Source organism: Carcharodon carcharias, assembly GCF_017639515.1.
Source record: "Carcharodon carcharias isolate sCarCar2 chromosome 35 unlocalized genomic scaffold, sCarCar2.pri SUPER_35_unloc_5, whole genome shotgun sequence".
Classification (NCBI taxonomy): Eukaryota; Metazoa; Chordata; class Chondrichthyes; order Lamniformes; family Lamnidae; genus Carcharodon; species Carcharodon carcharias.
This window is the reverse complement of record NW_024470721.1, coordinates 63535-86101: the sequence shown is the minus strand read 5'-3', so window position 1 is coordinate 86101 and position 22567 is coordinate 63535. Positions and strand designations below refer to the sequence as shown.

The window sequence follows — 22567 nt, the reverse complement described above, 5'->3', positions numbered from 1 at the left end:
CACCCCGGACTCCGGACCCCCACCCCGGACTCCGGACCCCCACCCCGGACTCCGGACCCCCACCCTGGACACTGAGACCCCCACCCCGGACTCCCGGACCCCCACCCCGGACTCCCGGACCCCCACCCGGGACTCCCGGACCCCCACCCCGGACTCCCGGACCCCCACCCCGGACTCCCGGACCCCCACCCCGGACTCCCACCCCAGACCCCCCACCCGCTAGCCTGGACCCCCCACCCGGGACCCCCGGCCGGGACTCAGGCCCTGTGGGTGCTCTGAACACTCTCGGCCTTGGTCCAGATGCCCCAGGTCAAGCGGTTCCACAGTGACCACATCCAGACCGGGTGTACCCCCCACCCCGGGGTGTCGGACACGCTCCCCCCCCCCCCGGGTCTCAGACATCCCCCCCTCCCCCCGGGGTCTCCGCCCCCCCCCCCCTCCCCCCGGGGTCTCCAACACCCTCCCCCCTCCCCACGGAGTATCGGACACCCTCCCCCCTCGCCCCGCGAGGTTACCTGGGTTTTGTAGACGTCCTTGGGAACCAGGCAGCTCTTTCCCTTCTGTTGATACCGTCTCCAGGACAACAGAGTCTTCACGCTGGAACAGAGGGAGGGAGGGAGGCGACGAGGGAGAGAGGGAGGAAGGTGGGGGAAGGAGAGAGAGAGGGAGGGAGGGAGGGAGAGAGGGTTAAAATACTTTACACTGGGGGGGAACAATTTGGAAACATTGTCAGATTATAAACTGGGAAGCTGGGATTGTTCTCCTTAGAGCGGAGAAGGTTAAGGGGGGAGATTGAATCGAGGCGTTCAGAATCACGAGGGGGGTTTGGATCGCGTCAATGAGGAGAAACTGTTTCCAGTGGCAGGAGGGTCGGTAACCAGAGTGGAGGGGGGGGGACACAGATTGAAGAGAATCGGTAGAAGATCCAGAGGGGGTGGGTGGGGGGAAGATGAGGAGAATGTGTCTGACACAGCGAGTTGTGGTGATCTGGAAGGCGCTGCCTGAAAGGGCGGCGGAAGCAGATTCAATAGGAACGTTCAAAAGTGGGGGGAATCGGAGAAATACTCGATTAACAGGGTGTGTGTGTGGGGGGGGGCGGGAGAGCTGGGAGGGGAGAGTGGGATTAATGGGATAGATCTTTCAAAGAACCAGCACAGGGAGGAGGGGCTGAATGGCCTCCCCCCCCCACCCCCGAGCTGCTTTGAAGCGGCTCTTACCTGTAGATGCTGCAGAATTTGCTGGACACTCCAGGTCCCCAGTTCCTGGTATTTTTGGCACATTTCGGGGTCATCTTCCTCCAGTTGGTCAACCAAGCACAGCAGCATCATGGGTATGGCCATGGAATTGGTCTTCTCTGCCCCGGAGAGCGCAGGACGTCCTAAACTGGCAGGGTCCTCACGCACCCACCGAACGATCTGTTCCATCATCTCCACCGCTTCCGTCTAACAATAAAACACTGAGCAAACCAAAATCAACTCCCTGCCCCGCGGGCCCTTCCCCTGGTGACCCTGCCCCTTCCCCTGGTGACCCTGCCCCTTCCCCTGGTGACCCTGCCCCTTCCCCTGGTGACCCTGCCCCTCCCCCTGGTGTCCCTACCCCTCCCCCTGTCTTCTCCCCCGGGGGTCACCTGGTATCTCGTGACTCCAGTCACGCGCCAGATTTCGTTCATCGCCATGGTGTAGAAACACTCGCTGTAGATGGTGCGCTGGACTTTGACAGGCCTCCCATCCTGTGTCACCACAAACGCCTGCTTTCTGGACTCCTCTGAAACAGCAGCATGTCGGATCAGGAATTCAGCACCTGGGAGAGGGCGACCACCCCCCCACAAAAGAAACCAAGCAGAAACTCAGTGTCAAAGGTGGAAAAGCCGGCCAACGTGAGCTCACTGATTGCCATGAGGGTTGTCCTGCGAGCAACCACGAGTCAGCACCGGGGCCAGAGCTGGTCGGAGACACCCGGGATGTCCCCGCCTGGCAAACTAATTCGAGGTGTTTGTGGATGTAACGTGCAGGGTAGATAAAGGGGAACCAGTAGATGTAGTATACCTAGATTTCCAAAAGGCCTTCCACAAGATGCCGGACAAAAGGTGAATCGGCAAAATAAGGGCTGGAGGAGTTGGGGGGGGTGATATTTTAAGCATGGGTGGAGGATTGGTTAATGGATAGAAAACACAGAGGGTGGGCATGAAAGGGGCTTTTTCAAGTTGACAGGCAGTGGAGAGCTGCACAGTCACTACTGGGGCCTCAGTTATTTACAATCTATATTAATGATTGCCACGGAGATATTAATGTATATCATATTTTGGAAAATATTTTTTCTTTTCAAATGGACGTTTAGTCTGTGGGTGTGTCTTAGTTGGATTGAAGCCATTTTCTCTGGGTGCTTTGACCTGCACTAGTTTTGATATGTTAGAGAGACAGAGTGCATTCGCATTTTTTTTAAATAGAGCATTCAAGAAGTGGGGTGAATACTTGGTACCTTTCTAGCAGCTACCAAGCCCATATGTTCATATTACTAATAAAATTGGTACAATGAAAGGGGGTTTCATTGTTTAAAAGGTAAAGTTCGAAGAGGTTGGTGATACGATGAGAATTTGAATTCAGTCGGGGTGGTGGGTATAACTTCAGTGGTTTGTGGGTGTGTGCAGGGCAGAGGCAATGTGAGATCAAAGTAGCTGTCAGCCTCCAACTGGATCCACAGGAACCAAAGTGAAAAGAACCTCATTTTGAATTCGTAGGGTGAGAATGCTTTGCCTGGTGTCTGGTTCAGTCTATGGGCTGCTGTTGTCTCATTGGAGATTAGTTTGGGAATTTGTTAACAGCGATGATAGTACTAATTTGTAGCCATGTGTATATATATATGTATTTAACCTGTGTAAATTAATAGCATGTTTCATTTAGTTTAACGTAAAACCTTGAGAGCTGGTGGTCTGATTCCTGAATTTAGAGTTGCATCTCAAACACAACACTTAAAATTATAGGTTATGACAGTTGTTTATAAAGTTTCCCTCTGGGATTTTTAAAGAACTCAGCTTTACTGATTGCAGCGGACATAACAGTGACTTGGATAAGGAGACAGAGAGTAATGTATCCAAGTTTGCTAGTGATACCAAGCTAGATAGGAAGGTAAGCTGTGGGGAGGACACCGAGAGGCAGGAGAGGTGAGTGGGTAACAAGATGGCAGATGGAGTATAATGTGGGCAAGTGTGAAGTTGTTCACTTTGGTCATTAGAATAGAAAAACAGAGTATGTTTTACAAATTTGAGAAACTTGTAAGTATTGATGTTCACAGACCATAAGAGGTAGGAGCAGAATTAGGCCATTCAGCCCATCGAGTCTGCTCCACCATTCAATGAGATCATGGCTGATCTGATAATCTCAACTCCACTTTCTTGCCTTTTCCCCATAACTCTCGGTTCCCTTACTGATTAAAAATCTGTCCATCTCAGCCTTGAATATACTTAACAACCCAGCCTCTACAGCCCTCTGCAGTAAAGAATTCCACAGATTCACTACCCTCTGAGAGAAGAAATTCCCCCTCACCTGTCTTAAATGGGTGACCCCCCACTCTGAGATTATGCCCTCTGGTCCTAGACTTTCCTACAAGGGGAAACAACCCCTCAGTATCTACCCTGTCAAACCCCCTAAGAATCTTATATGTTTCAATAAGGTCACCTCTCATTCTTCTAAATTCCAATGAGTACAGACCCAACCTACTCAACCTCTCCTCATGAGAAAATCCCTCCATTCCCAGGATCAGCCTAGTGAACCTTCTCTGGACTCCCTCCAATGTCAGTATATCTTTTCTTAGATAAGGGGACCAAAGGGGGCTCAAGTCCCTTGAGCTGCAAACACCTGGTACAGATGTGTTGACTCTGGATCACCTCGGTGTCCAGTAGCTCCCACATGCTGCAGCAGCAACACATCACTTGGATCTGCTCCTACAAGGAACACAGGAAGTTAGCATGCACGTGCAGCAAGCAAACAGGAGCACAAATGACACGTTGGGCTTTCTTGCAAGGGGATTGGAGAATGGCAATAATGAAGCCTTGCTCCAGTGGTGCAGGGTTTTGGTGGGACCACATCTGGAATAACTGTGCGCGGTTTTGGTCTCCACATTTTAGGATAGACTCTCATTGGAGGCGGTACAGAGATGGTTCACTCGATTGGTCCCTGGGATGAGGAGGGGGTTGTCCTACGATGAGAGGCTGAGTGAATCGGGCCGATGTTCTCTGGAGTTTAGAGGAATGAGAGGTGATTGCATTGAGACAGACAAGATTCTGAAGGGGTTTGACAGGGGATAAGAGATCGCCGCACTGTGGGAAGGTCAGTACTGAGGGAGCGCCGCACTGTCGGAGGGACAGTGCTGAGGGAGTGCCGCACTGTCGGAGGGTCAGCTCTGAGAGAGCGCCGCACTGTCGGAGGGTCAGCGATGAGGGAGCGCCGCGCTGTCGGAGGGTCAGTGCTGAGGGAGTGCCGCACTGTCGGAGGGTCAGCGCTGAGGGAGTGCCGCACTGTCGGAGGGTCAGCTCTGAGAGAGCGCCGCACTGTCGGAGGGTCAGCGATGAGGGAGCGCCGCGCTGTCGGAGGGTCAGTGATGAGGGAGCGCCGCGCTGTCGGAGGGTCAGCGCTGAGGGAGTGCCGCACTGTCGGAGGGTCAGCGCTGAGGGAGTGCCGCACTGTGGGAGGGTCAGTACTGAGGGAGCGCCGCACTGTGGGAGGGTCAGTGCTGAGGGAGAGCCGCACTGTCGGAGGGTCAGCGCCGAGGGAGCGCCGCACTGTCGGAGGGTCAGTGCTGAGGGAGCGCCGCACTGTGGGAGGGTCAGTGCTGAGGGAGAGCCGCACTGTCGGAGGGTCAGTACTGAGGGAGAGCCGCACTGTCGGAGGGTCAGCGCTGAGGGAGAGCCGCACTGTCGGAGGGTCAGCGCTGAGGGAGCGCCGCACTGTGGGAGGGTCAGCGCCGAGGGAGCGCCGCACTGTCGGAGGGTCAGCGTTGAGGGAGCACCGCACTGTCGGAGGGTCAGTACTGAGGGAGCGCCGCACTGTCGGAGGGTCAGTGCTGAGGGAGTGCTGCACTGTCGGAGGGTCAGCGCTGAGGGAGAGCCGCACTGTGGGAGGGTCAGTACTGAGGGAGCGCCGCACTGTTGGAGGGTCAGTACTGAGGGAGCGCCGCACTGTCGGAGGGTCAGTACTGAGGGAGTGCCGCACTGTGGGAGGGTCAGTGCTGAGGGAGTGCCGCACTGTGGGAGGGTCAGTGCTGAGGGAGCGCCGCACTGTTGGAGGGTCAGTGCTGAGGGAGCGCCGCGCTGTCGGAGGGTCAGTGCTGAGGGAGTGCCGCACTGTCGGAGGGTCAGCGCTGAGGGAGTGCCGCACTGTCGGAGGGTCAGCGCTGAGGGAGCGCCGCACTGTCGGAGGGTCAGTGCCGAGGGAGCGCCGCACTGTCGGAGGGTCAGTGCTGAGGGAGCGCCGCACTGTGGGAGGGCCAGTGCTGAGGGAGAGCCGCACTGTCGGAGGGTCAGCGCTGAGGGAGAGCCGCACTGTCGGAGGGTCAGTGCTGAGGGAGAGCCGCACTGTCGGAGGGTCAGCGCTGAGGGAGAGCCGCACTGTCGGAGGGCCAGCGCTGAGGGAGCGCCGCATTGTGGGAGGGTCAGCGCCGAGGGAGCGCCGCACTGTCGGAGGGTCAGCGTTGAGGGAGCACCGCACTGTCGGAGGGTCAGTACTGAGGGAGCGCCGCACTGTCGGAGGGTCAGTGCTGAGGGAGTGCTGCACTGTCGGAGGGTCAGCGCTGAGGGAGAGCCGCACTGTGGGAGGGTCTGTACTGAGGGAGCGCCGCACTGTTGGAGGGTCAGTGCTGAGGGAGCGCCGCACTGTCGGAGGGTCAGTGCTGAGGGAGAGCCGCACTGTCGGAGGGTCAGTGCTGAGGGAGAGCCGCACTGTCGGAGGGTCAGTACTGAGGGAGAGCCGCACTGTCGGAGGGTCAGCGCTGAGGGAGAGCCGCACTGTCGGAGGGTCAGCGCTGAGGGAGCGCCGCATTGTGGGAGGGTCAGCGCCGAGGGAGCGCCGCACTGTCGGAGGGTCAGCGTTGAGGGAGCACCGCACTGTCGGAGGGTCAGTGCTGAGGGAGAGCCGCACTGTCGGAGGGTCAGCGCTGAGGGAGAGCCGCACTGTCGGAGGGTCAGCGCTGAGGGAGCGCCGCATTGTGGGAGGGTCAGCGCCGAGGGAGCGCCGCACTGTCGGAGGGTCAGCGTTGAGGGAGCACCGCACTGTCGGAGGGTCAGTACTGAGGGAGCGCCGCACTGTCGGAGGGTCAGTGCTGAGGGAGTGCTGCACTGTCGGAGGGTCAGCGCTGAGGGAGAGCCGCACTGTGGGAGGGTCTGTACTGAGGGAGCGCCGCACTGTTGGAGGGTCAGTGCTGAGGGAGCGCCGCACTGTCGGAGGGTCAGTGCTGAGGGAGAGCCGCACTGTCGGAGGGTCAGTGCTGAGGGAGAGCCGCACTGTCGGAGGGTCAGTACTGAGGGAGAGCCGCACTGTCGGAGGGTCAGCGCTGAGGGAGAGCCGCACTGTCGGAGGGTCAGCGCTGAGGGAGCGCCGCATTGTGGGAGGGTCAGCGCCGAGGGAGCGCCGCACTGTCGGAGGGTCAGCGTTGAGGGAGCACCGCACTGTCGGAGGGTCAGTACTGAGGGAGCGCCGCAATGTCGGAGGGTCAGTGCTGAGGGAGTGCTGCACTGTCGGAGGGTCAGCGCTGAGGGAGAGCCGCACTGTGGGAGGGTCTGTACTGAGGGAGCGCCGCACTGTCGGAGGGTCAGTGCTGAGGGAGCGCCGCACTGTCGGAGGGTCAGTGCTGAGGGAGTGCCGCACTGTGGGAGGGTCAGTGCTGAGGGAGTGCCGCACTGTCGGAGGGTCAGCGCCGAGGGAGCGCCGCACTATCGGAGGGTCAGTGCTGAGGGAGCGCCGCACTGTCGGTGGGTCAGCGCTGAGGGAGAGCCGCACTGTCGGAGGGTCAGTGCTGAGGGAGCGCCGCATTGTGGGAGGGTCAGCGCCGAGGGAGCGCCGCACTGTCGGAGGGTCAGCGTTGAGGGAGCACCGCACTGTCGGAGGGTCAGTACTGAGGGAGCGCCGCAATGTCGGAGGGTCAGTGCTGAGGGAGTGCTGCACTGTCGGAGGGTCAGCGCTGAGGGAGAGCCGCACTGTGGGAGGGTCTGTACTGAGGGAGCGCCGCACTGTCAGAGGGTCAGTGCTGAGGGAGCGCCGCACTGTCGGAGGGTCAGTGCTGAGGGAGTGCCGCACTGTGGGAGGGTCAGCGCCGAGGGAGCGCCGCACTATCGGAGGGTCAGTGCTGAGGGAGCGCCGCACTGTCGGAGGGTCAGCGCCGCACTATCGGAGGGTCAGTGCTGAGGGAGCGCCGCACTGTCGGTGGGTCAGTGCTGAGGGAGCGCCGCACTGTTGGAGGGTCAGTGCTGAGGGAGCGCCGCGCTGTCGGAGGGTCAGTGCTGAGGGAGTGCCGCACTGTCGGAGGGTCCGTGCTGAGGGAGTGCCGCACTGTCGGAGGGTCAGCGCTGAGGGAGCGCCGCACTGTCGGAGGGTCAGTGCCGAGGGAGCGCCGCACTGTCGGAGGGTCAGTGCTGAGGGAGCGCCGCACTGTGGGAGGGCCAGTGCTGAGGGAGAGCCGCACTGTCGGAGGGTCAGCGCTGAGGGAGAGCCGCACTGTCGGAGGGTCAGCGCTGAGGGAGAGCCGCACTGTCGGAGGGTCAGCGCTGAGGGAGCGCCGCATTGTGGGAGGGTCAGCGCCGAGGGAGCGCCGCACTGTCGGAGGGTCAGCGCTGAGGGAGCACCGCACTGTCGGAGGGTCAATACTGAGGGAGCGCCGCACTGTCGGAGGGTCAGTGCTGAGGGAGTGCTGCACTGTCGGAGGGTCAGCGCTGAGGGAGAGCCGCACTGTGGGAGGGTCAGTACTGAGGGAGCGCCGCACTGTTGGAGGGTCAGTGCTGAGGGAGCGCCGCACTGTCGGAGGGTCAGTGCTGAGGGAGTGCCGCACTGTGGGAGGGTCAGTGCTGAGGGAGCGCCGCACTGTCGGAGGGTCAGCGCCGAGGGAGCGCCGCACTATCGGAGGGTCAGTGCTGAGGGAGTGCCGCGCTGTCGGAGGGTCAGTGCTGAGGGAGTGCCGCACTGTCGGAGGGTCAGTGCTGAGGGAGTGCCGCACTGTCGGAGGGTCAGCGCTGAGGGAGTGCCGCACTGTCAGAGGGTCAGTACTGAGGGAGTGCCGCACTGTCAGAGGGTCAGTACTGAGGGAGCGCCGCACTGTGGGAGGGTCAGTACTGAGGGAGCGCCGCACTGTGGGAGGGTCAGTGCTGAGGGAGAGCTGCACTGTCGGAGGGTCAGCGCCGAGGGAGCGCCGCACTGTCGGAGGGTCAGTGCTGAGGGAGCGCCGCACTGTGGGAGGGTCAGTGCTGAGGGAGAGCCGCACTGTCAGAGGGTCAGTACTGAGGGAGAGCCGCACTGTCGGAGGGTCAGCGCTGAGGGAGCGCCGCACTGTGGGAGGGTCAGCGCCGAGGGAGCGCCGCACTGTCGGAGGGTCAGCGCTGAGGGAGCACCGCACTGTCGGAGGGTCAGTACTGAGGGAGCGCCGCACTGTCGGAGGGTCAGTGCTGAGGCAGCGCCGCACTGTCGGAGGGTCAGTGCTGAGGGAGCGCCGCGATGTCGGAGGGTCAGCGCCATCCACTGAGGTGGATGTCAAAGATCCCAAGGCGTGGGGCGGGGAGGTTGGATGGGGGGATGGGAGGCTGGGGAGGGCAATGATGAGGAACGTGTGAGGAAGACAGGAACATGGGAAGGAGGGTAGAGGGGTGAGGTTACCAGCTACAGCTGCATCCAGTAGCTCCTGCCGGTGAAATCGTTCCACTGTCCTGTACAATCGGCAGTAAGTCCAGACCTGCGAGGGGTGGGGTGGGGGGGACAAGAGAAGGGCAGTGTGAGAAATAACCTGTGGGTACTGGCTGCTGTATATAGCCCCTGTCACATCGTCAAAACCATCATCCAGGAGTCTCGCACGAGTGGAAGTCAGACTGTCTGTCACACCAGGAGACAGAGAGAAAAAGGGAATAGAGAGGGGGCGGGAGAGAGTACATTGTCCCCACCCAGAGTACATTCTGCACCCTCGCCACCCTCAGTGCTTCCTCCAAGTGATGTTTAATGTAGAGGAGGCACTGATCCATCAGCTGAGGGAGGGCGGTACAGGGTGATCAGCAGGTTTCCTTACCCATGTTTGACCTGATGCTGAGAGACTTCATGGGGTCCGGTGTCGATGTTGAGGATTCCCAGGGTAACTCCCTCCTGACTGTATCCCACTGTGTTCCCACCTCTGCTGGGTCTGTCCTGCTGGTGGGACAGGACATACCCAGGGATGGTGATGCTGGTGTCTGGGACATTATCTGTAAGGTATGGTTCTGTGAGGATGACTGTGTCAGGCTGTTGCTTGACCAGTCTGGGAGACGGCTCTCCCAGTTCAGCCCCCAGATGTCAGGAGGACTTGGCAGGGTTGACGGGGCTGAGTTTGCCGTTGTGGTTCCTGGTATCTCGGTCGATGCCGGGTGGTCTGTCCGGTTTCGTTCCTGTTTTGTGACTGTAGCGGTTTGTTACAACTGAGTGTCTGCTCGGGCCATTTCAGGGGGGCAGTTAAGAGCCAACCCCGTGGCTGTTGGTCTGGAGTCACGTGTAGGGGCTGGAGGAGGTTACAGAGAGAGGGAGGGGTGTAGGGACAGGAGGAGGTTACAGAGATAGGGAGGGGTGTAGGGGCAGGAGGAGGTTACAGAGATAGGGAAGGGTGTAGGGGCTGGAGGAGGTTACAGAGATAGGGAGGGGTGTAGGGGCTGGAGGAGGTTACAGGGATAGGGAGGGGGTGAGGAGGGATTTGAAAACGAGGGTGGGGGTTTGAAAACGGAGGTGTTGCCGGACCGGGAGAGAGTGTGGGTCAGCGAGCACCGGGGGTGACGGGTGAAGGGGACTTGGTGCGAGTTTAGACTCTGGGGGTGCAGAGTTCAGGCGGAGCTGAAGTTTATGGAGACAGTGAATACTTTACAAAGCTTGGGTTGAATGCAATCTGTCCCCACATTATACACTAACCTGCCTCCCTTGTAGCCAGATGTATTTAAGATCATCGTAGACAGTTCCATCACGATCCAAACATGTGAAAAATCCCCTGAAACACAGACACTCAGTCAGGACCGATTGGCCAGAGGAGGGCAAAGGTCACCTCAAAACTGATGCGCAGGAAACAGGGTCAAGCGGCCTTCCCACAGTGCAGCACTCCCTCAGCACTGACCCTCCCACAGTGCAGCACTCCCTCAGCACTGACCCTCCCACAGTGCGGCGCTCCCTCAGCACTGACCCTCCCACAGTGCAGCACTCCCTCAGCACTGACCCTCCCACAGTGCGGCGCTCCCTCAGCACTGACCCTCCCACAGTGCAGCACTCCCTCAGCACTGACCCTCCCACAGTGCGGCGCTCCCTCAGCACTGACCCTCCCACAGTGCAGCACTCCCTCAGCACTGACCCTCCCACAGTGCGGCGCTCCCTCAGCACTGACCCTCCCACAGTGCAGCACTCCCTCAGCACTGACCCTCCCACAGTGCAGCACTCCCTCAGCACTGACCCTCCGACAGTGCGGTGCTCCCTCAGCACTGACCCTCCGACAGTGCGGCGCTCCCTCAGCACTGACCCTCCGACAGTGCAGCTCTCCCTCAGCACTGACCCTCCCACAGTGCAGCACTCCCTCAGTACTGACCCTCCCACAGTGCGGCGCTCCCTCAGCACTGACCCTCCGACAGTGCGGCGCTCCCTCAGCACTGACCCTCCGACAGTGCAGCTCTCCCTCAGTACTGACCCTCCCACAGTGCGGCGCTCCCTCAGCACTGACCCTCCGACAGCGCGGCGCTCCCTCAGTACTGACCCTCCGACAGTGCGGCACTCCCTCAGTACTGACCGTCCGACAGTGCGGCTCTCCCTCAGCACTGTCCCTCCGACAGTGCGGCTCTCCCTCAGCACTGTCCCTCCGACAGTGCGGCACTCCCTCAGTACTGACCCTCCGACAGTGCGGCGCTCGCTCAGCACTGACCCTCCGACAGTGCGGCTCTCCCTCAGCACTGACCCTCCGACAGCGCGGCGCTCCCTCAGCACTGACCCTCTGACAGTGCAGAGCTCCCTCAGTACTGACCCTCTGACAGTGCAGCACTCCCTCAGCACTGACCCTCCCACAGCGCGGCACTCCCTCAGCATTGACCCTCCGACAGTGCGGCTCTCCCTCAGTACTGACCCTCCGACAGTGCGGCGCTCCCTCAGTACTGACCCTCCCACAGCGCGGCGTTCCCTCAGTACTGACCCTCCGACAGTGCGGCGCTCCCTCAGTACTGACCCTCCCACAGCGCGGCACTCCCTCAGCACTGACCCTCCGACAGTGCAGCGCTCCCTCAGCACTGACCCTCCGACAGCGCGGAGCTCCCTCAGCAAAGACCCTCCGACAGTGCGGCACTCCCTCAGCACTGACCCTCCGACAGTGCAGCGCTCCCTCAGCACTGACCCTCCGACAGTGCGGCACTCCCTCAGAACGAACCCTCCCAAAGTGCGGCACTCCCTCAGCACTGACCCTCCGACAGTGCGGCACTCCCTCAGCACTGCCCCTCCAACAGTGTGGCGCTCCCTCAGCACTGCCCCTCCAACAGTGCGGCGCTCCCTCAGCACTGACCCTCCGACAGTGCGGCGCTCCCTCAGCACTGACCCTCCGACAGTGCGGCGCTCCCTCAGCACTGACCCTCCGACAGTGCGGCACTCCCTCAGCACTGCCCCTCCAACAGTGCGGCGCTCCCTCAGCACTGACCCTCCGACAGTGCGGCTCTCCCTCAGCACGGACCCTCCGACAGTGCGGCGCTCCCTCAGCACTGACCCTCCGACAGTGCGGCGCTCCCTCAGCACTGACCCTCCGACAGTGCGGCACTCCCTCAGCACTGCCCCTCCAACAGTGCGGCGCTCCCTCAGCACTGGCCCTCCCACAGTGCGGCACTCCCTCAGTACTGACCCGCCGACAGTGCGGCACTCCCTCAGTACTGACCCTCCCACAGTGCGGCACTCCCTCAGCACTGACCCTCTGACAGTGCAGCGCTCCCTCAGTACTGACCCGCCGACAGTGCGGCACTCCCTCAGTACTGACCCTCCCACAGCGCGGCGTTCCCTCAGTACTGACCCTCCGACAGTGCAGCGCTCCCTCAGCACTGACCCTCCGACAGTGCGGCGCTCCCTCAGCACTGACCCTCTGACAGTGCGGCGCTCCCTCAGCACTGACCCTCCGACAGTGCGGCACTCCCTCAGTACTGACCCTCCGACAGTGCGGCCCTCCCTCAGCACTGACCCTCCCACAGTGCGGCACTCCCTCAGCACTGACCCTCCGACAGTGCGGCGCTCCCTCAGCACTGACCCTCCGACAGTGCGGCACTCCCTCAGTACTGACCCTCCGACAGTGCGGCCCTCCCTCAGCACTGACCCTCCGACAGTGCGGCGCTCCCTCAGCACTGACCCTCCGACAGTGCGGCTCCCCCTCAGCACTGCCCCTCCAACAGTGTGGCGCTCCCTCAGCACTGACCCTCCGACAGTGCAGCACTCCCTCAGAACTGACCCTCCCAAAGTGCGGCTCTCCCTCAGCACTGACCCTCCGACAGTGCGGCGCTCCCTCAGCACTGACCCTCCGACAGTGCGGCGCTCCCTCAGCGCTGACCCTCCGACAGTGCGGCACTCCCTCAGCACTGACCCTCCCACAGTGCGGCGCTCCCTCAGCACTGACCCTCCGACAGCGCGGCACTCCCTCAGTACTGACCCACAGTGCGGCGCTCCCTCAGCACTGACCCTCCGACAGCGTGGCACTCCCTCAGCACTGACCCTCCGACAGTGCGGCATTCCCTCAGCACTGACCCTCCGACAGTGCGGCACTCCCTCAGCACTGACCCTCCGACAGTGCGGCGCTCCCTCAGCACTGACCCTCCGACAGTGTGGCGCTCCCTCAGCACTGACCCTCCGACAGCGCGGCGCTCCCTCAGTACTGATCCTCCGACAGCATGGTGCTCCATCCAGACCCCACTCGGAGGGTCAGCCAGGACCCTCTATCCCAGCGCAGGGACGCGGGGTGGAGGTGGGGGGATACCAGGGTGGGGACCCCACCGGGGGGATAAGGGCCCCGGACAGTCACGGGTCTGTCTCTGCCTCCCGCCCTCACTATGAACTGGGGCCACGGTGACTGACCCAAATTCCCGGTCATGCGAATGCTTGAGCCAGAACTGGACAGTGCGATCGAGTTCCTCCCGGAACCTGCTCCGGAATTCCTTACACTCCATCTCCAACATCCTTCCCCGAGGCTCCTGAAAACAGCACAAACCAACATCATCTGTGAGGGCTGGGAAAGGGGGGGAGAGAGAGAGAGAGCGGGAGGGAAAGAAAGAGAGACAGGGAGAGTGAGCGGGAGGGAAAGAAAGAGAGACAGGGAGAGTGAGCGGGAGAGAAAGAAAGAGAGACAGGGAGAGTGAGCGGGAGGGAAAGAAAGACAGGGAGAGAGAGCGGGAGGGAAAGAGAGACAGGGAGAGAGAGCGGGAGGGAAAGAGAGACAGAGAGAGCGGGAGGGAAAGAGAGACAGAGAGAGCGGGAGGGAAAGAGAGACAGAGAGAGCGGGAGGGAAAGAGAGACAGAGAGAGTGGGATGGAAAGAGAGACAGAGAGAGCGGGAGGGAAAGAGAGACAGAGAGCGGGAGGGAAAGAGAGACAGAGAGAGCGGGAGGGAAAGAGAGACAGAGAGCGGGAGGGAAAGAGAGACAGAAAGCGGGAGGGAAAGAGAGACAGAGAGAGCGGGAGGGAAAGAGAGACAGAGAGAGCGGGAGGGAAAGAGAGACAGAAAGCGGGAGGGAAAGAGAGACAGAGAGAGCGGGAGGGAAAGAGAGACAGAGAGAGCGGGAGGGAAAGAGAGACAGAGAGAGCGGGAGGGAAAGAGAGACAGAGAGAGCGGGAGGGAAAGAGAGACAGAGAGAGCGGGAGGGAAAGAGAGACAGAGAGAGCGGGAGGGAAAGAGAGACAGAGAGAGCGGGAGGGACAGAGAGACACAGAGAGCGGGAGGGAAAGAGAGACACAGAGAGCGGGAGGGAAAGAGAGACAGAGAGCGGGAGGGAAAGAGAGACACAGAGAGCGGGAGGGAAAGAGAGACAGAGAGAGCGGGAGGGAAAGAGAGACAGAGAGAGCGGGAGGGAAAGAGAGACAGAGAGAGCGGGAGGGAAAGAGAGACAGAGAGAGCGGGAGGGAAAGAGAGACAGAGAGAGCGGGAGGGAAAGAGAGACAGAGAGCGAGAGGGAAAGAGAAACAGAGAGAGCGAGAGGGAAAGAGAGACAGAGAGAGCGGGAGGGAAAGAGAGACAGAGAGAGCGGGAGGGAAAGAGAGACAGAGAGAGCGGGAGGGAAAGAGAGACAGAGAGAGCGGGAGGGAAAGAGAGACAGAGAGAGCGGGAGGGAAAGAGAGACAGAGAGAGCGGGAGGGAAAGAGAGACAGAGAGAGCGGGAGGGAAAGAGAGACAGAGAGAGCGGGAGGGAAAGAGAGACAGAGAGAGCGGGAGGGAAAGAGAGACAAAGAGAGCGGGAGGGAAAGAGAGACAGAGGGCGGGAGGGAAAGAGAGACAGAGAGCGGGAGGGAAAGAAAGAGAGACAGGGAGAGAGAGCGGGCGGGAAAGAAAGAGAGACAGGGAGAGAGAGCGGGAGGGAAAGAAAGAGAGATAGGGAGAGAGAGCGGGAGGGAAAGAAAGAGAGATAGGGAGAGAGAGCGGGAGGGAAAGAAAGAGAGACAGGGAGAGAGAGCGGGAGGGAAAGAAAGAGAGACAGGGAGAGAGAGCGGGAGGGAAAGAAAGAGAGACAGGGAGAGAGAACGGGAGGGAAAGAAAGAGAGACAGGGAGAGAGAGCGGGAGGGAAAGAGAGACAGGGAGAGAGAGCGGGAGGGAAAGAGAGACAGAGAGCGGGAGGGAAAGAGAGACAGAGAGCGGGAGGGAAAGAGAGACAGAGAGAGCGGGAGGGAAAGAGAGACAGAGAGAGCGGGAGGGAAAGAGAGACAGAGAGAGCGGGAGGGAAAGAGAGACAGAGAGAGCGGGAGGGAAAGAGAGACAGAGAGAGCGGGAGGGAAAGAGAGACAGAGAGAGCGGGAGGGAAAGAGAGACAGAGAGAGCGGGAGGGAAAGAGAGACAGAGAGAGCGGGAGGGAAAGAGAGACAGAGAGAGCGGGAGGGAAAGAGAGACAGAGAGCGGGACGGAAAGAGAGACAGAGAGAGCGGGAGGGAAAGAGAGACAGAGAGCGGGAGGGAAAGAGAGACAGAGAGCGGGAGGGAAAGAGGGACAGAGAGAGCGGGAGGGAAAGAGGGACAGAGAGAGCGGGAGGGAAAGAGAGACAGAGAGAGCGGGAGGGAAAGAGAGACAGAGAGAGCGGGAGGGAAAGAGAGACAGAGAGAGCGGGAGGGAAAGAGAGACAGAGAGAGCGGGAGGGAAAGAGAGACAGAGAGAGCGGGAGGGAAAGAGAGACAGAGAGAGCGGGAGGGAAAGAGAGACAGAGAGAGCGGGAGGGAAAGAGAGACAGAGAGAGCGGGAGGGAAAGAGAGACAGAGAGCGGGAGGGAAAGAGAGACAGAGAGCGGGAGGGAAAGAGAGACAGAGAGCGGGAGGGAAAGAGAGACAGAGAGCGGGAGGGAAAGAGAAACAGAGAGAGCGAGAGGGAAAGAGAGACAGAGAGAGCGGGAGGGAAAGAGAGACAGAGAGAGCGGGAGGGAAAGAGAGACAGAGAGCGGGAGGGAAAGAGAGACAGAGAGAGCGGGAGGGAAAGAGAGACAGAGAGAGCGGGAGGGAAAGAGAGACAGAGAGAGCGGGAGGGAAAGAGAGACAGAGAGCGGGAGGGAAAGAGAGACAGAGAGCGGGAGGGAAAGAGAGACAGAGAGCGGGAGGGAAAGAAAGATACAGGGAGAGAGAGCGGGAGGGAAAGAAAGAGAGACAGGGAGAGAGAGCGGGAGGGAAAGAAAGAGAGACAGGGAGAGAGAGCGGGAGGGAAAGAAAGAGAGACAGGGAGAGAGAGCGGGAGGGAAAGAGAGACAGAGAGAGCGGGAGGGAAAGAGAGACAGAGGGAGCGGGAGGGAAAGAGAGACAGAGAGAGCGGGAGGGAAAGAGAGACAGAGAGAGCGGGAGGGAAAGAGAGACAGAGAGAGCGGGAGGGAAAGAGAGACAGAGAGAGCGGGAGGGAAAGAGAGACAGAGAGAGCGGGAGGGAAAGAGAGACAGAGAGAGCGGGAGGGAAAGAGAGACAGAGAGAGCGGGAGGGAAAGAGAGACAGAGAGAGCGGGAGGGAAAGAGAGACAGAGAGAGCGGGAGGGAAAGAGAGACAGAGAGAGCGGGAGGGAAAGAGAGACAGAGAGCGGGACGGAAAGAGAGACAGAGAGAGCGGGAGGGAAAGAGAGACAGAGAGCGGGAGGGAAAGAGAGACAGAGAGCGGGAGGGAAAGAGGGACAGAGAGAGCGGGAGGGAAAGAGGGACAGAGAGAGCGGGAGGGACAGAGAGACAGAGAGAGCGGGAGGGAAAGAGAGACAGAGAGAGCGGGAGGGAAAGAGAGACAGAGAGAGCGGGAGGGAAAGAGAGACAGAGAGAGCGGGAGGGAAAGAGAGACAGAGAGAGCGGGAGGGAAAGAGAGACAGAGAGAGCGGGAGGGAAAGAGAGACAGAGAGAGCGGGAGGGAAAGAGAGACAGAGAGAGCGGGAGGGAAAGAGAGACAGAGAGAGCGGGAGGGAAAGAGAGACAGAGAGAGCGGGAGGGAAAGAGAGACAGAGAGCGGGAGGGAAAGAGAGACAGAGAGCGGGAGGGAAAGAGAGACAGAGAGCGGGAGGGAAAGAGAGACAGAGAGCGGGAGGGAAAGAGAAACAGAGAGAGCGAGAGGGAAAGAGAGACAGAGAGAGCGGGAGGGAAAGAGAGAGCGGGAGGGAAAGAGAGACAGAGAGCGGGAGGGAAAGAGAGACAGAGAGAGCGGGAGGGAAAGAGAGACAGAGAGAGCGGGAGGGAAAGAGAGACAGAGAGAGCGGGAGGGAAAGAGAGACAGAGAGAGCGGGAGGGAAAGAGAGACAGAGAGCGGGAGGGAAAGAGAGACAGAGAGCGGGAGGGAAAGAAAGATACAGGGAGAGAGAGCGGGAGGGAAAGAAAGAGAGACAGGGAGAGAGAGCGGGAGGGAAAGAAAGAGAGACAGGGAGAGAGAGCGGGAGGGAAAGAAAGAGAGACAGGGAGAGAGAGCGGGAGGGAAAGAAAGAGAGACAGGGAGAGAGAGCGGGAGGGAAAGAGAGACAGAGAGAGCGGGAGGGAAAGAGAGACAGAGAGAGCGGGAGGGAAAGAGAGACAGAGAGAGCGGGAGGGAAAGAGAGACAGAGAGAGCGGGAGGGAAAGAGAGACAGAGAGAGCGGGAGGGAAAGAGAGACAGAGAGAGCGGGAGGGAAAGAGAGACAGAGAGAGCGGGAGGGAAAGAGAGACAGAGAGAGCGGGAGGGAAAGAGAGACAGAGAGAGCGGGAGGGAAAGAGAGACAGAGAGAGCGGGAGGGAAAGAGAGACAGAGAGAGCGGGAGGGAAAGAGAGACAGAGAGAGCGGGAGGGAAAGAGAGACAGAGAGAGCGGGAGGGAAAGAGAGACAGAGAGAGCGGGAGGGAAAGAGAGACAGAGAGAGCGGGAGGGAAAGAGAAACAGAGAGCGGGACGGAAAGAGAGACAGAGAGAGCGGGAGGGAAAGAGAGACAGAGAGCGGGAGGGAAAGAGAGACAGAGAGCGGGAGGGAAAGAGAGACAGAGAGAGCGGGAGGGAAAGAGAGACAGAGAGAGCGGGAGGGAAAGAGAGACAGAGAGCAGGAGGGAAAGAGAGACAGAGAGAGCGGGAGGGAAAGAGAGACAGAGAGAGCGGGAGGGAAAGAGAGACAGAGAGCGGGAGGGAAAGAGAGACAGAGAGCGGGAGGGAAAGAGAGACAGAGAGAGAGAGCGTGCCGGAGGGAGAGAGCGTGCCGGAGGGAGAGAGAGAGAGCGTTCCGGAGGGAGAGAGAGAGAGCATGCCGGAGGGAGAGAGAGAGAGCGTGCCGGAGGGAGAGAGAGAGAGCGTGCCGGAGGGAGAGAGAGAGAGCGTGCCGGAGGGAGAGAGAGAGATCGTGCCGGAAGGAGAGAGGGAGAGAGCGTGCCGGAGGGAAAGAGAGAGGGAGGATGGAGGACCAATGGGGATGGAGACAAGAGGGTGTGACTTAATCCACTTTCCATCCACCCTGTTCTCTCTCTCTCCCTCCATCTACCCTGTTCCCTCTCTCTCCTTCCCTCTGCACAGTTCTCTCTCTCTCCCTCCATCGACCCCCTTTTCGCTCTATCCCTGTCTCTCTCACTCTCTATCCCGGTCTCTCTCTCTCTCTCTCTATCCCGGTCTCTCACTCTCTCTCTCTCTCTATCCCGGTCTCTCACTCTCTCTCTCTCTCTATCCCGGTCTCTCTCTCTCTATCCCTGTCTCTCTCACTCTCTATCCCGGTCTCTCTCTCTCTCTCTCTATCCCGGTCTCTCACTCTCTCTCTCTCTCTATCCCGGTCTCTCACTCTCTCTCTCTCTCTCTATCCCGGTCTCTCACTCTCTCTCTCTCTCTATCCCGGTCTCTCACTCTCTCTCTCTCTCTATCCCGGTCTCTCACTCTCTCTCTCTCTCTATCCCGGTCTCTCACTCTCTCTCTCTCTATCCCGGTCTCTCACTCTCTCTCTCTCTATCCCGGACTCTCTCTCTCTCTCTCTCTATCCCGGACTCTCTCTCTCTCTCTCTCTATCCCGGTCTCTCACTCTCTCTCTCTCTATCCCGGACTCTCTCTCTCTCTCTCTCTATCCCGGTCTCTCTCTCTCTCTCTATCCCGGACTCTCTCTCTCTCTCTCTCTATCCCGGTCTCTCTCTCTCTCTATCCCGGTCTCTCTCTCTCTCTCTATCCCGGTCTCTCTCTCTCTCTATCCCGGTCTCTCTCTCTCTCTATCCCGGTCTCTCTCTCTCTCTATCCCGGTCTCTCTCTCTCTCTATCCCGGTCTCTCTCTCTCTCTATCCCGGTCTCTCTCTCTCTCTATCCCGGTCTATCTCTCTCTCTCTCTCTATCCCGGTCTCTCTCTCTCTCTCTATCCCGGTCTCTATCTCTCTCTCTCTATCCCGGTCTCTATCTCTCTCTCTCGATCCCGGTCTCTCTCTCTCTCTCTCGATCCCGGTCTCTCTCTCTCTCTCTCGATCCCGGTCTCTCTCTCTCTCTCTCTCGATCCCGGTCTCTCTCTCTCTCTCTCGATCCCGGTCTCTCTCTCTCTCTCTCTCGATCCCGGTCTCTCTCTCTCTCTCTCGATCCCGGTCTCTCTCTCTCTCTCTCTCGATCCCGGTCTCTCTCTCTCTCTCTCGATCCCGGTCTCTCTCTCTCTCTCTCTCTATCCCGGTCTCTCTCTCTCTCTCTCTCTATCCCGGTCTCTCTCTCTCTCTCTCGATCCCGCTCTCTCTCTCTCTCTCTCGATCCCGGTCTCTCTCTCTCTCTCTCTCGATCCCGGTCTCTCTCTCTCTCTCTCTCTATCCCGGTCTCTCTCTCTCTCTCTCTATCCCGGTCTCTCTCTCTCTCTCTCTATCCCGGTCTCTCTCTCTCTCTCTCTATCCCGGTCTCTCTCTCTCTCTCTCTATCCCGGTCTCTCTCTCTCTCTCTCTCTCTATCCCGGTCTCTCTCTCTCTATCCCGGTCTCTCTCTCTCTCTATCCCGGTCTCTCTCTCTCTCTATCCCGGTCTCTCTCTCTCTCTCTCTCTCTATCCCGGTCTCTCTCGCTCTCTCTCTCTCTCTCTATCCCGGTCTCTCTCTCTCTCTCTCTCTATCCCGGTCTCTCTCTCTCTCTCTCTCTTTCCCGGTCTCTCTCTCTCTCTCTCTCTATCCCGGTCTCTCTCTCTCTCTCTCTATCCCGGTCTCTCTCTCTCTCTCTCTATCCCGGTCTCTCTCTCTCTCTCTCTATCCCGGTCTCTCTCTCTCTCTCTCTCTCTATCCCGGTCTCTCTCTCTCTCTATCCCGGTCTCTCTCTCTCTCTATCCCGGTCTCTCTCTCTCTCTCTCTCTCTATCCCGGTCTCTCTCGCTCTCTCTCTCTCTCTCTATCCCGGTCTCTCTCTCTCTCTCTCTCTATCCCGGTCTCTCTCTCTCTCTCTCTCTTTCCCGGTCTCTCTCTCTCTCTCTCTCTATTCCGGTCTCTCTCTCACTCTCTCTCTATCCCGGTCTCTCTCTCTCTCTCTCTATCCCTGTCTCTCTCACTCTCTATCCCGGTCTCTCTCTCTCTCTCTCTATCCCGGTCTCTCACTCTCTCTCTCTCTCTATCCCGGTCTCTCACTCTCTCTCTCTCTCTATCCCGGTCTCTCACTCTCTCTCTCTCTCTATCCCGGTCTCTCACTCTCTCTCTCTCTCTATCCCGGTCTCTCACTCTCTCTCTCTCTCTATCCCGGTCTCTCACTCTCTCTCTCTCTATCCCGGACTCTCTCTCTCTCTCTATCCCGGTCTCTCTCTCTCTCTATCCCGGTCTCTCTCTCTCTCTATCCCGGTCTCTCTCTCTCTCTCTATCCCGGTCTCTCTCTCTCTCTCTATCCCGGTCTATCTCTCTCTCTCTCTCTATCCCGGTCTCTCTCTCTCTCTCTATCCCGGTCTCTCTCTCTCTCTCTATCCCGGTCTCTATCTCTCTCTCTCTATCCCGGTCTCTATCTCTCTCTCTCGATCCCGGTCTCTCTCTCTCTCTCTCGATCCCGGTCTCTCTCTCTCTCTCTCGATCCCGGTCTCTCTCTCTCTCTCTCTCTCGATCCCGGTCTCTCACTCTCTCTCTCGATCCCGGTCTCTCTCTCTCTCTCTCGATCCCGGTCTCTCTCTCTCTCTCTCGATCCCGGTCTCTCTCTCTCTCTCTCGATCCCGGTCTCTCTCTCTCTCTCTCGATCCCGGTCTCTCTCTCTCTCTCTCTCTATCCCGGTCTCTCTCTCTCTCTCTCTCTATCCCGGTCTCTCTATCTCTCTCTCTCTATCCCGGTCTCTCTCTCTCTCTCTCGATCCCGGTCTCTCTCTCTCTCTCTCTCTCGATCCCGGTCTCTCTCTCTCTCTCTCTCTATCCCGGTCTCTCTCTCTCTCTCTCTATCCCGGTCTCTCTCTCTCTCTCTCTATCCCGGTCTCTCTCTCTCTCTATCCCGGTCTCTCTCTCTCTCTCTCTATCCCGGTCTCTCTCTCTCTCTCGCTCTCTCTCTCTCTCTCTATCCCGGTCTCTCTCTCTCTATCCCGGTCTCTCTCTCTCTCTCTCTCTTTCCCGGTCTCTCTCTCTCTCTTTCCCGGTCTCTCTCTCTCTCTCTCTCTATTCCGGTCTCTCTCTCACTCTCTCTCTATCCCGGTCTCTCTCTCACTCTCTCTCTATCCCGGTCTCTCTCTCTCTCTCTCTCTATCCCGGTCTCTCTCTCTCTCTCTCTCTATCCCGGTCTCTCTCTCTCTCTCTCTCTATCCCGGTCTCTCTCTCTCTCTCTCTCTATCCCGGTCTCTCTCTCTCTCTCTCTCTCTATCCCGGTCTCTCTCTCTATCCCGGTCTCTCTCTCTATCCCGGTCTCTCTCTCTATCCCGGTCTCTCTCTCTATCCCGGTCTCTCTCTATCCCGGTCTCTCTCTATCCCGGTCTCTATCCCGGTCTCTCTCTCTCTCTCTCTCTCTATCCCGGTCTCTCTCTCTCTCTCTCTATCCCGGTCACTCTCTCTCTCTCTCTCTATCCCGGTCACTCTCTCTCTCTCTCTCTATCCCGGTCACTCTCTCTCTCTCTCTCTATATCCCGGTCTCTCTCTCTCTCTCTATCCCGGTCTCTCTCTCTCTATCCCGGACTCTCTCTCTCTCTCTCTCTATCCCGGTCTCTCTCTCTCTCTCTCTATCCCGGTCTCTCTCTCTCTCTATCTATCCCGGACTCTCTCTCTCTCTCTCTCTCTATCCCGGTCTCTCTCTCTCTCTCTCTATCCCGGTCTCTCTCCCTCTCTCTCTCTATCCCGGTCTCTCTCTCTCTCTATCCCGGTCTCTCCCTCTCTCTATCCCGGTCTCTCCCTCTCTCTCTCTATCCCGGTCTCTCCCTCTCTCTCTCTATCCCGGTCTCTCTCTCTCTCTCTATCCCGGTCTCTCCCTCTCTCTATCCCGGTCTATCTCTCTCTCTCTCTATCCCGGTCTCTCCCTCTCTCTCTCTATCCCGGTCTCTCTCTCTCTCTCTCTCTCTCTATCCCGGTCTCTCTCTCTGTATCCCGGTCTCTCTCTCTCTCTCTCTCTCTATCCCGGTCTCTCTCTCTCTCTCTCTCTCTCTATCCCGGTCTCTCTCTCTCTCTCTCTCTATCCCGGTCTCTCTCTCTCTCTCTCTCTCTCTCTATCCCGGTCTCTCTCTCTCTCTCTCTCTCTCTCTCTATCCCGGTCTCTCTCTCTCTCTCTCTCTCTATCCCGGTCTCTCTCTCTCTCTCTCTCTCTCTCTCTATCCCGGTCTCTCT

The 22567-nt window shown here is 59.1% G+C and overlaps 1 protein-coding gene across 1 annotated transcript in view; it reads right to left on the bottom strand.

Annotated features, from left to right (window-relative positions):
• Nucleotides 1-22567, bottom strand: part of LOC121274262 (renin binding protein) — a 42415-nt gene that overhangs the window by 3638 nt on the left and 16210 nt on the right. Inside the window, exons 2-7 of the mRNA XM_041181473.1 lie at nucleotides 13281-13396; nucleotides 10119-10194; nucleotides 8853-8928; nucleotides 1628-1800; nucleotides 1218-1442; nucleotides 516-597 (exon numbers count right to left, since the gene is read on the bottom strand). Of these exons, the coding sequence (XP_041037407.1) occupies nucleotides 516-597; nucleotides 1218-1442; nucleotides 1628-1800; nucleotides 8853-8928; nucleotides 10119-10194; nucleotides 13281-13381 (733 nt within the window). The 5' untranslated portion in view covers nucleotides 13382-13396. The remainder of the gene's footprint in view (nucleotides 1-515; nucleotides 598-1217; nucleotides 1443-1627; nucleotides 1801-8852; nucleotides 8929-10118; nucleotides 10195-13280; nucleotides 13397-22567) is intronic.